This window comes from Phaenicophaeus curvirostris, chromosome 3 (assembly GCF_032191515.1).
Source record: "Phaenicophaeus curvirostris isolate KB17595 chromosome 3, BPBGC_Pcur_1.0, whole genome shotgun sequence".
In the NCBI taxonomy this organism is placed as follows: domain Eukaryota; kingdom Metazoa; phylum Chordata; class Aves; order Cuculiformes; family Cuculidae; genus Phaenicophaeus; species Phaenicophaeus curvirostris.
Genome location: NC_091394.1, coordinates 76,648,083 through 76,663,536, shown reverse-complemented (window position 1 = coordinate 76,663,536; position 15,454 = coordinate 76,648,083). Strand labels below are relative to the sequence as shown.

Sequence of the window (15,454 nt, the reverse complement as noted above, 5' to 3'; positions counted from 1 at the left end):
TTAGGAAAAAAATTTTCACAGAAAGGGTCATTGGACACTGGAACAGGCTGCCCAGGGAGGTGGTTGAGTCACCTTCCCTGGAGGTGTTTAAGGCACGGGTGGGTGATGTGCTAAGGGGCATGGTTTAGTGTTTGATAGGAATGGTTGGACTTGATGATCCGGTGGGTCTCTTCCAACCTGGTTATTCTATGACTCTTGATCTTACTGTTACCATACATGAAGTTTGCTCTACCTCTAGTCGTGGCAAAAAATTTCCAATGCATAATGAAGAAAACATCTTTAAATCCCCAGGAATCTATTTTCACGTGTTACCTTTTTTTGTGTGCCAACACACTTTGGGATATCAAGCTACACCTAAAGTAGTCTGATGTATATAAAATACAGAAACCAAGGCTGTTTTAACTCTCTAACACTGACTACCTTAGACTTAAAAAATCAGAAGACAGATAAACAGCTTCTTCAAAAGAAACTTGTAAATGAGGATGCCAACTTCTCAAAGTTTCAACATACTAAAAATACTTCCAATTGCACAAGCTTTCCATAAGGATACGCATAAGGATACGCATAAGGATACATAAGTTAACACATCTGTGCAACATCTGCCTCTGCCACTTCACACTTTGGTTGTCTGGCTTCTTAAGTAGTATTATCTGGAACTTGTTTTACCAGTTTTCTGATTGTTATTATTTTTAAACAAAATACAAATGGAAAACAAAGTTATGTTTGTTTTCAACAAAAATATTTTACTATTTGATTTTTTTTTAATTCTACACAGAAGCAACACATTGATAAACTTGAGTAAAGTTAAATTACGTTGCTCTTCGCTCAAAAGCTTGCTCTATTAAAGTAAGGAAGAATGCTATAAACTCCATTAGCTATCATTCCTTCAGATTTTGTGTGTGATACAATTGTAATAACACTTTTGTACATATCTCCAGATGATCATGTTCTTTATCTTATTCAGCAAAGTTGTAGCAACAACAGAAGGTTGATGTGATTGCCATAAACAGAAATAAAGTATGAGAGAACACAGAAATGGTCCTACTGGGTCAGGTCAAAGGTCCTTCTAGACTCCTGCTCTCTGGCAGCAACCACAAGTGGATGTTCAGGGTAAATGTATTAATAAAGCAAGCATAGAGAAATACTTCTTCAAAATACTCTTCCAGACTTCCTGAGCCAGCATACTACAGCGTATTATAACTTATGAAAAATGCTTCTATAAGCCTAATCTGCAGCGATAAAGAACGACTTATATCTTCTGTAGCTATTACTGCAATGTCTCTAATGTGATAATCCATTACACAGTTTGATTCAGGCTAGAAAGGAATCGACTGCTACAGATGCATTTTCGATGCCTTCTCTCTTTGGCGACCTCTCAGTTAACAATTAGTTTGCTATAATTAGTGTGTTGCCTATTACTCACTGAAGCATTTACTGATTTTGTTTGGGAATCTGAGCAGATAGGAGCCCTACTGCCCCCAGCCTTTTGTATTGTTGAGATGATTACAAGTAACATTCTGCTTGCCATGAAATATCCAATCTTTACATTTGTTAAGATTCACCAAAGTAATTTTTGTGGTAAAAGAACAAAACGTCAAAGTTGAAACAACTTTTACTTCTCCTCCCCCCTAACTCCCCCCATATTAATATCCTTTATTCAGGAAGCAGTGGGCTGTCTCTGCAATTTATCAGAACGTGGGGGTTCGCCTTATGGAACATGTCACATCTGCTGGTGGGGTTGACTCAAAGTGACTGGCCAAGAGCCAGGTCTAGAAGCAAAATATCACCTGGCAGGCTGACAAACACAGCTGAGGCCAATGCTTGGGTAGCCTAGACAGAGTGCTCAGAAGTCAATTACCTAAAAGCAGGTATTACAAAGGCAGAAAACATTAATTAGCAGGGTTGTGTCTTGAAATTTTGAAAGAAAACAAAAGATCTGCCCACACAAAGTTTCCACCCTGCCTTTTTGCTCAACACTGCCCAGGTGAATGACAGCTTGTGTCCAATTGGCTATTGGCTCTGACTGCAAATTATATACCAGTTATGTACAAAAATTCCAACCAGACACTTCAGTGCCAGGTCATCCTGGCCATTTTAAAAGTACATCCGGGTCTGTCCTTCACCCGCTCAACTATTAAATGCAGCTTCTACTCAACTTCAACAAGATTTTTTTCATGTGTTTGCAGGGAAAGAAGTTATTTTTTGAAGCATCAAATTTGTGCAGTATCTACTGCATTCTAATGGCAACACAGAGGTACAATAACAGCAAATATACTGGAGAATTTTGGAAGCTTTGGTCATTGCTCAGGCAGAAATAACAAAATGCCAGCGAGTGGCAGTGGAGGTCTCAGTGAGACCCTAAGCAGGGACAAAGGGACAATCTTTTTGGTTTGTACTTCCACTGTGAGCAAATATTTCCATCTCTACAACAACTGATTGTGGAGTGCTGCTTTCAACACCGCAATTAAAAAGTCGTGAATAAGAAAAGAATGATGGAAGGAGAAGATGATGAATTTGGCTACAGTTCTTCCAAGAAATAGCTTATGCTCGGGTTTTTTTTATCAGTTAGTTTGTTTATTAGTTATTTATTAGTTCGTTAGCTACCTATCTGAATTTCAGATAGTATGGGATATGTATGGTTACGGAGCCCATGTAACACATTCGGGCCAAGAGAAAACAAACAAAACAGATTTGGTAACCTGACAAATAAGGATGGAGAGGATGGAGAGAAATACAGAGGCAGGAGACAGAAAATGGGTGAAGGCTTTCGATGACATCCTCTGGAAAATACTTAAGTTGTTTATCTTGCCTTAAATTTTAAAAGCAAGCATCTTGTGCTCACTACCGTAACTGACAGCTCTCCTAAATCCACGATCCTCATAGAAAATCTGTCAAGAAAAAGTAAGCAATTGCAAGTATTTTTTAAGTTCTTCAGGGAAGATATAAAATAACTGCACTTTGTATTCATAATTATCTCGAACGTTGACGGTTGTTATACAGGAACATCCTTGTGAGCAAATTTAAGCAAAATTTGTTTAGAAAAAAATATTTCTCCAAAAGCCTAGCCTCGTGTCAAAGCTTATGGAGGAGCACTTTGTACAAAAAAATAGCTCGTAATGACCTCAACGGCCATATCTGATTGAGGAGTATAAGATTTACAGACTTGCAGTAAGATACGTTTTCCATGCATGCCTATGTGGATAGCAGCAGACCAAGATGAGTGTGGGTTTGCATTTCATTTCTTTTTCAAAGAGGAGTTCTTGTATTTTTTCACTTCTAAATGCTAGCCTGACAAATAGATGCTCTCTAGCCAAAAATCTCCAGGTGGTAAGTGATGGACACCAGGAAATGGATTTGCCAGACTAAGAAATAAACTCCTTGAGAACTCACCTGTTCTATCACTGATCAGAAGTAAAACTAGTTATCATTTATGTTGAAAAGACTTCTACTAGAATATTAAAAATTCTTTTAATAATGAGGAAACATGGTCATTTTATTAACATTGCGCCTATAATCTTAGGTGCAGCACTGAACAAAATCAGGACAGTAACTGCAGTGCACTCTTATATTTGTATTTCTTTTCCTAGCACTTCTGTTTCTGTTCTCCATGTGCAGGTATTATATCTTCTTCTTGCAAGAATTTGGCACACATTAATTCTAAATAAGTGAATAATTATGAAAAGGCAGCAACATTCTTTGCCCCTCAGGTAATTTATCAAGCACCACACATGCACCCATATTTTAAACCTGTCAAGCAGATCAAAGCAATATTCTTTGCAATAATGGACTATACTTTATGAAGAAGTCAGTACAATAGGTCTACTGTACATCAAAGATGAATTTATAAAAGAATATAAAGCTAGGGCTTATAATAAGTAAAAACACAGCACTAGAGACCCGTCTTGAAACTCTTTACAGAATAATAAAACACTTAAAAGAAAAAAAAAGTTCCACTCATAAATCATTACTTCTTCATTATTTTTGTCTACACTATTCTTTACAACATTGCTCTATAAACTACCAAATATATTCCATTTGGAAATCACACCTTTAAAGTTTAAATAAGGAGTTGCAACTGTGACGACTGTCTATATTTATGTAACCAAAGCATAAAACAGAGAACCACAATGTATTTTGTTTTTTAGGCAGCAGACAATTATTTAATCCTTATATTTACTAAGAACTTCCAGAGGAATCAAGCTTCCTAACTAAGATGAATGATGTTTATAGTTCCTCAACAATCCTGAGGATTTGATCTAGTCGAATATTTGAAAGAGTGAAGTTTTTTCACATCTTAAATGCTGTTTTTTTTTTCCAAAATTTCTCCCATTCTTCTCCTTCAATACAAATTAAAAACATTTTTCCAGTGATAATCAAAGCCAGTATAAATCCAACATAGTTTCTCTTTATTCTTCCAACTTGAAAACATAATTAGTTAGTTCAAATATGGTTTCCAGATAAAAGTGAAAAGAGGTAACACAGACCACCACCTATTCTCTGGCACTTAGGCATTAACTGCTATTACTGAATTTTTTACATCATCAATTGTCATTTTTAAAAATGACAATCAGGTGCATTTTTTTTAACTGGAAAAGAATTACTTATTGGAAAAAGTTTTGAATGACTATAGTGGATTCTCTATTAATGATTAATTTTATTATTTTTAGAAAAATTATTTATGGAACAGACAATCATTAAAAATATCTCTAATTAAAAAAATCTCGTCCAGTTGTTAGTTGTGCCTTGAACAGTGACTAAAATCAAACAAATCCAGTATCAATAATCAATCCTTCAAAGATGACTTGATGCCTCCAACAAAAGCCATGTGCGCTGATGATTAGATAATCCCTAAATGAAGTCAGACTCATTGTGATAGATGAAACAGTATCATTCAATGTACCCATGCTTGGAAAAAATTAAGAGCGAGTGGACTGGCTTAAGTTATTGAATTAATTACTGGTTATTTATTGAATAGGTAGGTGCCTGTCGTGATCTAATATCATTCTAACCTGCAAAGCTAAACTGTTGCAAGCAAAAAGTTAAGAACAGCTCTTGGCACTTGGGAGATTACAGTAGGCTAAATTAAACAGAACTCTAACAATCCTTATTAATCTGCTTATACGGCCATAATAAAATATTCCAGAAATTCAGCAGCCAAAACTTTAACTCTTCTAATTTCACCACTAGAGCAACTACAACTTACAAGTACATTTTGATCTTACGTTCAAGGTCCATGTACAGAATTCTATTTTTAATTGTAATGTTCCAATAAAAGCTAACAAGCATCAGACTTCTGTCTTCTAGCCTTACTATTATAAAAATATTTTTTATATCAGCAGAATAAGAGATTAAGTCATCTAGTTGAATTCATATTGAGAAGAAAGAATATCTCCTGATAATACATAGTCTCACTAACCGAATTATTGCAGTTTACTGGATTAAGGTATGTCTGTGGGTTTTGAGACCCATATATAGATTGTTCCCAATTATAAACATATTTAAAGGAAAACTCAGACGTACTGTAAAAAATCTTATAGATCTGATTACTGAGAGAAGCTGGCAGCAAAAAGCCTGCTTTTATCTAAATACTTAAGAACAGAGATAGAGTTTTATTTCCTGCTTTATTAAATATTCCTTGCAACCTTTCATTAATTATATGTACTTTTAATACTTTACAGAGGTCTTTGCAAACAACATATGATAAGCTCATGAGTACTGTCAAATCAAAACATTGTTGTCTAGCTTTGTCAGATGATCAGAGGGCTGGAGCACCTCCCATATGAGGACAGGCTGAGAGAGTCCGGCTTGTTTAGCCCAAAGAAGAAAAGGCTTTGGGGAAGCCTTATAGCAGCCTTCAGTACTTAAAGGGGCCCTATAAGCACAGCTGGGGAGGGGCTCTTTATCAGGGAATGCAGTGATAGGACAAGAGGTAATGGTTTTAAACTGAAAGAGGGGATATTTAGATTAGTTATGAGGAAGAAATTTTTTACTGTAAGAGTGGTGAGGCACTGGCACAGGTTGCCCAAAGAAGCAGTGGCTGCCCCATCCCTGGAGGTGTCCAAGGCCAGGCTGGATGAGACTTTGAAAAACCTGATGTAGTGGAAGGTGTCCCTGCCCTTGGCAGGGGATATGTAACTGTGTGATCTTTAAGGTTCATGATTCTATGATAACCCAGTGTTAAGAAAGAGTTAGGAGAGCTCTTCTCTCTTAAGCCTAAATAGCAAAATTATAAATTTAGCTTTCAAGACTGTCTTGAAGAACTGATTACCAGCCCTGTTCAATGTCTTTATCAGTGACCTGGATGAGGGGATCGAATGCACCCTAAGCAAGTTTGCGGATGACACTAAGCTGGGCGGCAGTGTGGATCTGCTTGAGCGCAGGGAGGCTCTGCAAAGGGACCTGAACAGGCTGGACCACTGGGCTGAGTCCAATGGCATGAGGTTTAACAAGGCCAAATGCGGGTCCTCCACTTGGGGCACAACAACCCTGTGCAGTGCTACAGACTAGGGGAAGAGTGGCTGGAAACCTGCCTGGAGGAGAAGGAGCTGGGGGTGTTGATTGATGGTCAGCTGAACATAAGCCAGTAGTGTGCCCAGGTGGCCAAGAAGGCCAATAGCATCTTGGCTCTATTTTCAGAGAGTCTTTAAAAAACAGGGGCTACATTTTTTTATATTTGTGAAGTTATTGATAGGAACATAAAGTTACTAGGCACAGAAAAGACTTGTCATTTTCTGTTTGCATGCTTTTTAAAGGGAGAGAATGAATTTGTTGGTGCTGCTTTGCACTAAAGAGGACCTGCATTGGAAACATAGCAATGTATATTACTAGAATATAATTGCTCAACTTGAAATGGCAATACCACTAATTTCTTCCCATTTACTCCCAGGACCAGTGCACTTTATCAAGAATAAGATAAAGCTCAGATAATCTACACTAGTAGCTTCTAGTCATGTTTTTAAACACTGCAAGAATATAGAAATATCTATTTTTAAAGACAGGCACATTCTAAATTGCAGATATATTCTGACTCTCACAAAAGATTGTGAAGTACTTGGAACATGTACAAAGCATGTTTGATATGTTGCCTAGCACATATCACTAAGGATTTAAAGAGTTAACTAATATCCAGACAGAAACTGTTTAAGTATTCTGTGCTGAAAACTTACCCCACTGTAATACTGATGATTTGCACTCATTTGCTACGCCAAAAAGAATACATGGAAAAGGCCACCATTTTGTTCTTCCCCTTCTCTTTAGAGAACGAACATGACTGCTCACAGCCAGACATGTAATGACATTTCCATAAGTTATTTATTCCTATAAATAATGAATTGCACAAGTGCTTTTTTTTTTTCCCTTGGACTGAATGCTAAGCGAATTATTGTCTTTCCAACACTTGAACCTAAAGTCCTTAATTTCATTTGAAACTCAGATATAGACCTTCGTGCTGCCATAGGAGGCTGGGGGAGGGGAAGCACAAATACAACTTTCCCATTAGTTTAAAACCTTAAAAAACCCTCCACAACTGCTTCCCTGTCTCCAAAGGTTTATTAACATATCAAAACAGGCAGCTGCAAACTGTTGGTATCATAATCAAGTATGGATTATTGTTATAATTTATAATCTGAAATTTTACACTTAAAATTCATATATGTACATATCATATAATCCTGGGTTAACGGCAGGGATCAAAAAAGAATTCACTCACTACAAATATGGTATTTAAAAAAAATTACTTGTACGCCATTAGATTACTGCTAGATTTTTACTACTAGCACATTTAGACAAAATTTAATATGAAAATCTTAAGATTTTTCAATTTGACTAAGAAATAGAAATAACTTTGGTTTTAAAAGCAATCTCTACTACTAAATGAACCCCCACACTTGGAGAACATTATATTTCTCAATAAAACATTAATTACACTGGCTGAACAGCAGGGATGAGTGTGCAATTATATAAAATCTGTATAGGAAAATCAGTTCTACTTTCAGCGTGTGAAACACGTGTAATAGTCATGGTACCTAATGCAAAACTTCAAAAGAAGAAATGCTTTCCTTTCAGCGACTGGTGTTAAGCAGGTCATATCCCTTTATGGTACTAAACATCTGTTGGGCGTGAATTAATTTCAGTAGCATTGGTTTTCTTAATGAGTGATGTGCCAAAATTGTGATAGGATGTGGACAGCCACCTGCTTTCAATCTGTTGAAATCCAGACCTCTGGAAAAATTTCCATCTCCTTCCCCAGTATATCCTCGCTTACATGTTAAAAAAGACAAATGAAATATTATATTAGCATGAGAATTCAACTTACTACAACGCAAGATTGCATTGTAGTATTCAGTATAGTATAGTATTCAAGGAATATTCAGGTATGTTAGCGTTTTGGGACTGTGTTTTCTTTCAAATATGATTAACTTGCTTGCCTAAAAGATACTTCATTTTTTCCCATTAAAAATAAAGAACAAAATAAATAAAACAATAAGAAGAGCCACATATGGCTGTTCAACTCAGCCACTAGAAGAATGCTTTCTTTCCAACAGAACAGGTTAAGTACTAAGGAAGAAGGTCTCTATGCACAACCCCCAGTCAGGTGCAACAGACAGAGGAGGTGCAAAGAAACTCGATGGTTCTCTGAAGTTTGTTCACAGCTGAGGCCTCAAGGACCAATGAATAAATGTATCAGCAGTAGGCTCTCTTCACACAAGTAATTATATTATATACTAGTGAGAAGTGATTACAAGATAACTGTAATTGTGAGAAGCACTATTATAAGATAATTCATTAGCTAGTCATAATATCTCACTGTCTACTCAGGGTAAAATAAACTAGGTAAAGCATAGAATGCAAATCTATGTTTCTAAGTTACAGCTATATTGTCAGCTGACTGAGCTGAACTGAAATTTTAAAATGTGGGGGCTGAATATTTTAAATTGACTGATTTGGACACAGACTTAAGAGCAAGACATGAAAAATCAGAACTGTATCAGGCAACAAGCTCATTACAGATAAGTGCGCGTCTAATTTCAAAGCTGCTCCCAATTTTGACACTTTTTCTCATCAGACTTGGAATACTGTATACATACAGCACATTGTAAGATTGTGGCTTCAGGTAATTAAAAGAAAGGCTGTTCTGCAAATAAGACTCCTGCTATTGAGAAGCAACAGACTAATGAGAACAAGAGCTCAATTCAGTGTGTTTCTTGTCAGACAACTTTCTGTGGGATAAAGGTAGGCCTTGAGAACATGGTATAAAAGGAATAAGTATGCCATCCCTTCCAAAAGGTGATCCAGGAGAAAAACAACATATTTTGAACAAAAGTGAATCTGCCAGTGAAACTATGAAGCACCAAAGAAAAATCTTTGGATCCCTTTCTTTACTATTACCTTTTAAGTTAAGAAAAGTCAAGAAAAAAACCTGCAGAAGTCATGACACTCTGAAGAATTTTTCTTCCTGTGTGAGAAACAGGACAAGTCTTCAGATAATTTCAGAAGACATAGAGCTATATTTATTCATGCTTTTAATACTTGATTTCTAAACCAGCAAGTCTGCACAACGAAAAAAATGGTCAACTGCATACAAATATCATGAGTGAGACAGGTCAATACTACTGGAAGTTAAGATACTTATGTTTGTATTTCTGGAACAAAGTAGACTGTAGGAGACCAAAAGAATGAGTGGAGTCAGGAGACTGGAAGAGGGAAAGAATGTTATATTAGCTTTATGACTTAAGGGTGAGTTTCTTTCTGTGGGATACTGGGCAGAATACATACATAGATCAAAGAGCCTCCCCTTCTCTGGCTTGCTTAATGATGTGGTTCATCCCTGCCCCCTTAAAATATGTTTTTTATTTTGTTAAAAAGTTTAAGTATTTAACTTGCTTGAAAACACTGGTTTCAAAAATAGCCATGTGTTACTCTTTATACATGGTTGTTTTTAAAGAAGACTTAATATGTTGATTACTTGATATTAATGAGTAATCCACATACCCAAGGCAGACTTAATACACTCAAGTTCTTCTTTATCTAGTAAAGAGATTTACCTGCCTAATGACTTCCAGGCTTCAGAAAAAACAGTTCACTAATTTTTGACATTTTAACTGAAGTGGCTTATTTTTTGAAATTCAGGGCAGATAAATAGAATTTACTGAACTCAGAATCACATAAATTAAAAATTCAATCATAAAGCCCCAGCAGGTAGCAGGTAGTTGTCTTCTGATATGAAAAAAAACAGTGAAATGACCCAAGCTCAACGTCTTTTTGTTATGTCTCTTGGCAGTATTCTACAACAAATAAGATTTTTCCTAACATCCAAACTTGAATAATGTTTCCTTTAATTTTTAATTATATAAGTCCTTCTACATCTCTATAATTCTTTATACAGCTCTAGATGATGCTACTTCAGCCTTGATCTTTGCACTTCTCAAATACTTGTGGCTTCACAGCTCTAAAATATTCATCTTACAGCCAAATTGTGTGCATTTGGCTCCTATGATCCACCCCCCATCCCCGCTCCACAAATCATACCCAGAATGCCCAAATATTTTGTCTTCTTTCTTTGTAATACTGGTTAGCTTCAAAGGGCTGTCATCAGCCCACATAGTTGGCATCCTTGAGTGCTCACCTTACTGGAGAAAGAATCAGCAGGGAGCCCTACAGAAAAAGCGCTAGAGAGAAGCAGAGAGAGACAAGCTTTATATATTCATAGTTTTTACTTGAACATTTACTGCAAGCAGTAGAAACTATTGGCTTGGAAAAAATGGAAAGCATTTCTAAGTATCAAAAAAGATGAACACAGCTAGGTGGCAAAGCTAAGATGAACAGACCAAAGTTTCTAACTGACGTGCTTTGCTCTGCTTCAGAAGCCACAAAGCAGGTATCTATCAGATTACCTGATTATCCCCCATGATAAGGTCACTGGATCTGTGGACAAGGGTATATCAGTAGATGTTGTTTACCTCAGCTTTGGCAAGGCTTTTAACACTTCCACAACATTCTTCTATCCAAGTTTGGACATAACAGTCTGGACAGGTGAACTGGCAGGTGGATAAAAAGATAGCTGAATGATTGAGCTCACAGGGTACTGATTAATTGAAACCACTGAATATGTGCAAGAGCAGAGCTGCTATGTACAGGGACCTAGGCAGGGTAGATGAAGGAGCCAAATGGGAACCACAGGGTGGTAAACAAGGTGCAAGCTTTGAGCTCAAAAACAGAAGAAAAAGACTGACAAACTTGAGTGGGCAGAGGATCATCAAGAGGGTTAACAGGTTAAAGCACAGTATTATAAGGAGAGCGTGAGAGCCAGGTTTGTTCAGGTGGAAGAAGAGAATGCTAAGGATGGCAGTGGCGTATCAAACTACTACTTCTAGTTACCTAAAACAGGGTTATGAAGAAGATGAAGTCAGATTGTTCTTGGAGATGTTTAGTGAAATGTTGAGAGACAATGGTTAAAAGCTGTATCCAGCAAAATTCTGAATGGATATAAAGACAAACATTTGCCAGATCGAGCACAGTTAAGCACAGGACAATCACCCAGAGGGACGGTGCAACCTCTCTCCTTGGAGATAAAGTTTTGAGTAAATTATGGGATGAAAAGCCCTATCTAGCTTTTGTTCTTTTGAGCAAAAGAATGGTCTCCAGAGGCATCTACCAATCTAAATTACGTTTTGATTCTTGCAATGAAATAATTAGCATGCTCCATTAGTGAAGTATGAACAGCCACGTGCAGGCTCCAGACTTCATTCACTGAGATGAAAACAGCAGCATACAATGTGTATCATGCTTCTCTCTGCTGACTAAAGCAGAAACACAAGGATTATAATGAATGTGCATATTTTGGAGGGTGAGGTGGCTTCATACACACGAGACTACAGAACACTGAAGAAAGAACTGGACAAAAAGTAATGAACTATGGGATGTTACATTTTCAGTATAGAGAATCAATATATCGTTCTACAACTTACTAAAGAGAAGACAAACACCACCTAATACCAGAAATATTCCCCTTACTCATCACAATAATGCAAGGGAGATACCAATGAAGAACAAACAGGAATCTTGGGGTGCACTCAACAAAAATCTTTCTGAAATTATGTAGTAAATAGTTTTTAGTTTGTATAGCCCACAGAAGTCATGCAGCACTTCCGCACAGAGCCAATTCAAAATTAAAATTCTTGGCACCCATTCAAAATTTCTGATTCTATCCATTCCACTGGCAATGGGAAAACAGTGCTCCACAAATTAGTTATTGATGATATTCCCATTTATAATGTTCATCTCCAAAAGAGGCCCCATGTCTGCAAAGTATCCAGGGAAAAGAAAGATACACTCTTTTTTTACACTCTCATCACTCATATTTCATACAGTAATGAAACAACACCCTTTATTTCCTTCTATCCCTAGGAAGGGATAAAGGAGCAGCTGATGATGTGATGCCTAAATTAGCAGGATGCAAACACCTTCTGGGGCTTTGGCAGAGTAAGGAGAGAGAAATATAAGTAGCTTGGCTGCCCTAGAAAATGCCCGGCTCCCTCCCAGATTCAGATGCCTGCTGAGAAATTCAGTAAAGCAAGGAGTAAAGTTTCTTCAGTTTTTCCATTAGATAGATAACTGGAAAGGAAGAGCTGATTGTGTCTTGTTCTTTAACTCTCTCTGTGACTCGTTTGTATTTGTGAAGATTTCTCAATGAATTCAACAGCCATTCTAAGGGAATTAGTGCTTTGTCACATATTAACTTCCACTGTCTTTAAAAAATGCTGTCAGCCTGAATAGATTCCTAGTTCTGAAGATAAAAAAAAAGTATTTTATCTTATGGTAAAGTTTTCGCTTTCTTTTCTCCTATCTTTGTTTGCATCAGCCCAGAAGTTTAATAATTTAAACTTACAAGCCTATCACAGGTCTGTCACTGGCTTTTAAAGCAAACTGAGCTATCAACTTCCAGAAATAAAGGATGACATGTTCAAGAGATAATTGCCGAACACTGTAAAATTCGAGGAAAAAGGAGAGATTAACTATTCAAAAGCTGAAGGATTGTTCACATGATGTACTCATCACCATTCTTACTGAAAAACAATGAGAATATTCTGGCTTTAGTGAAGCATACAGTGTAGTAATGTGAACTCACAAGAAGATGACAAAGCTTCAATAAAAATTAAATTATGCCCAACAACCTCAAAAATCTACATTTTAAGGACTTCATTGTTTACATAAGATAATTCTCTTTCTACATAAGATGTCCAGAATCACCTTAGTCTAACTTAATGAATAATACTCCTGTTAAAACAACACAAACAATTGTTAGAACAACATTAGAATGCATTTCTAAGCTCACCAAATAAACAATAATATATGTATTTCATTCATCTATATTTTTTCTAGATGATGCAAACACTCAATCACAGCTACAGTACTCTGAAAAAAACTCTGCAATCCAGGGAACAATGTACCTCAGTGCTGCTACTGGAAGGTTCCAGTCCAAACATATTGGCTTGTACCAGCTGCTGAAGAAGTTGTACTTGAGCGACATTGAGGAAGAAATCCAAGTTTGTTGTCACATTCACCTCCAAAGAATGACCACACACCAGAATTTCCTGTGAAGAAATCAGGGAAAAATACTAGATGACAGTTCCTGGGGAAATAATGTGCAGCTTCTATATAACCATATTGTGAGTCTCTGCTGTAGTCAATGCTTCAACATTGTATATAGTTTTAACTAGGTATCTTTAGGAGAAAGTGGGGTCTTGGACTTCTAGACAAGGATGCGGCTTATTCTTTGCTGTGATCTCAACAGCATAACTGTTAATACAAAATCTGCAAGAAAAGCATCTCATGTGTGAAGTCTCGTTTCCACCTCTTGGCAGTATCCAACAGTGGCCTGTCAGATTTTGGTTTTTCCTTCCTGGTCATGACCACAACTCTCCTTTCCTTCAAAGATGAGGATGTACTTTAAAAAAAAAAAATAAAAAACAACAAACTCTGCTTGATTTATAATGAAATCATGTGTTGGAAGTCACTGATAACCAACTTAATTAATTTCTCTTTGCCTGTAAACTATCATTAATACCTTGGCATAGCTAGCTGCTGGTCCACAGTTTTACTGGTGTTATTTAGCACAAAAAAAGCTCATTATCACTGTTGACAAGCAATAGAGAGATGAAAAACATAGAAGAGTTGTTTAATAAGTAGAATTATTGCCCCTTCTCACAAGAAGGTTGCACAATGTCCAAGCTCTTCTCAATATAAATGAGACCTCTGCCTTCATCAGTGAATGTCACCAAAGGAATAGATAACAAGAAGAATGTATACACAGAAAACACTGAAATTCTTGAACATAAGTATCAGTAAAGCTCAGAGATATTTTTTTAATTATAATTCAATAATTTCTATGCACCCTAGCCACCTTCTAAACTTTCTACTTTTTTTTATATGAAATAATTTTCTATCTGCCCCTGTAAAGAGGCTTCATGCAAAATACAAAGCTGTCATTTTGTTCTTCCTATACATGTTAGCTATAATTTTCCAAAAACATACACCTATTTCACATTGCAATATACACCTAATATCCTCTATGCTCCCATATGAGCAGGAGGGAGCTGTTATGAGGAATACTCCTTTTGAGCTGACAAAAACTGCCTTTTATTTCCCCTACATAAAACGTTATAAGTTCTTGAGCTACAAATGAATACCAAAAAGGGGGCAAATATCTTTTGTGTGTAACATTCTTCACATCATTAACAAGCTAACCACAGAACAGTAAAAGTGCCCGTTAAATCTGGGATACCTTGAAGTACCCACAATAATGGCTGAGGAGCAGATGCTCTGTGGAAATTTGTGGGTTTGAAAATCTTGACTAAAAGAACTCAGCTCAAATTCCTTCTTTATATAGACAGAGATTGCATTTTCAGGCTTCTCTATGATACGCTTGTGAATACAGTGTTTTGAGATGCTCTTCTTGAAACCTATCCATCAAAAATCTTCTAAAAAAATTGCTAGAAATCATTAAATGATCTCCATTTTTTGCACTGCAAATAGGATAATCTACCTCTGGACAGGCTGCCTTTAATATCGAATGCTATTCACAAATTCTTTATCCAGCAGAGAAAGAACATTTCAGGTAGTGAATAGGATTCATTTGGAGATCTCTCTGTTTGAAGGAACTTGGACACTTAAAATGGTGGAACAGTAAAATATTAGGATTATCCACATGTTAAAAGTCATGCTAATTCTATCCACATTTTGTACTAACCTCTGGGTGTAAATTCTCTGTAGCATCAATTTTTGTAAAAATAATTGCAGGAGCTGCAGTTACTCGAACTGTGAAATCTGTTAAAATTGGAGTTAAAATTGCTCTCCTCTCCTGATGCCGCCTTATGCTAAGAAAAGAAAAAAAGAGAGGAAAAAAAAAAGATTAAATCACATTATAAATCATTAAGTGACAAAACCTCGATATACA

At 36.5% G+C, this 15,454-nt stretch overlaps 1 protein-coding gene across 1 annotated transcript in view; it reads right to left on the bottom strand.

The window, feature by feature from the left end:
* VPS13B (vacuolar protein sorting 13 homolog B) overlaps positions 1-15,454 on the bottom strand; it is a 435,364-nt gene that overhangs the window by 133,286 nt on the left and 286,624 nt on the right. Inside the window, exons 32-33 of the mRNA XM_069854414.1 lie at positions 15,248-15,374; positions 13,449-13,592 (exon numbers count right to left, since the gene is read on the bottom strand). Of these exons, the coding sequence (XP_069710515.1) occupies positions 13,449-13,592; positions 15,248-15,374 (271 nt within the window). The remainder of the gene's footprint in view (positions 1-13,448; positions 13,593-15,247; positions 15,375-15,454) is intronic.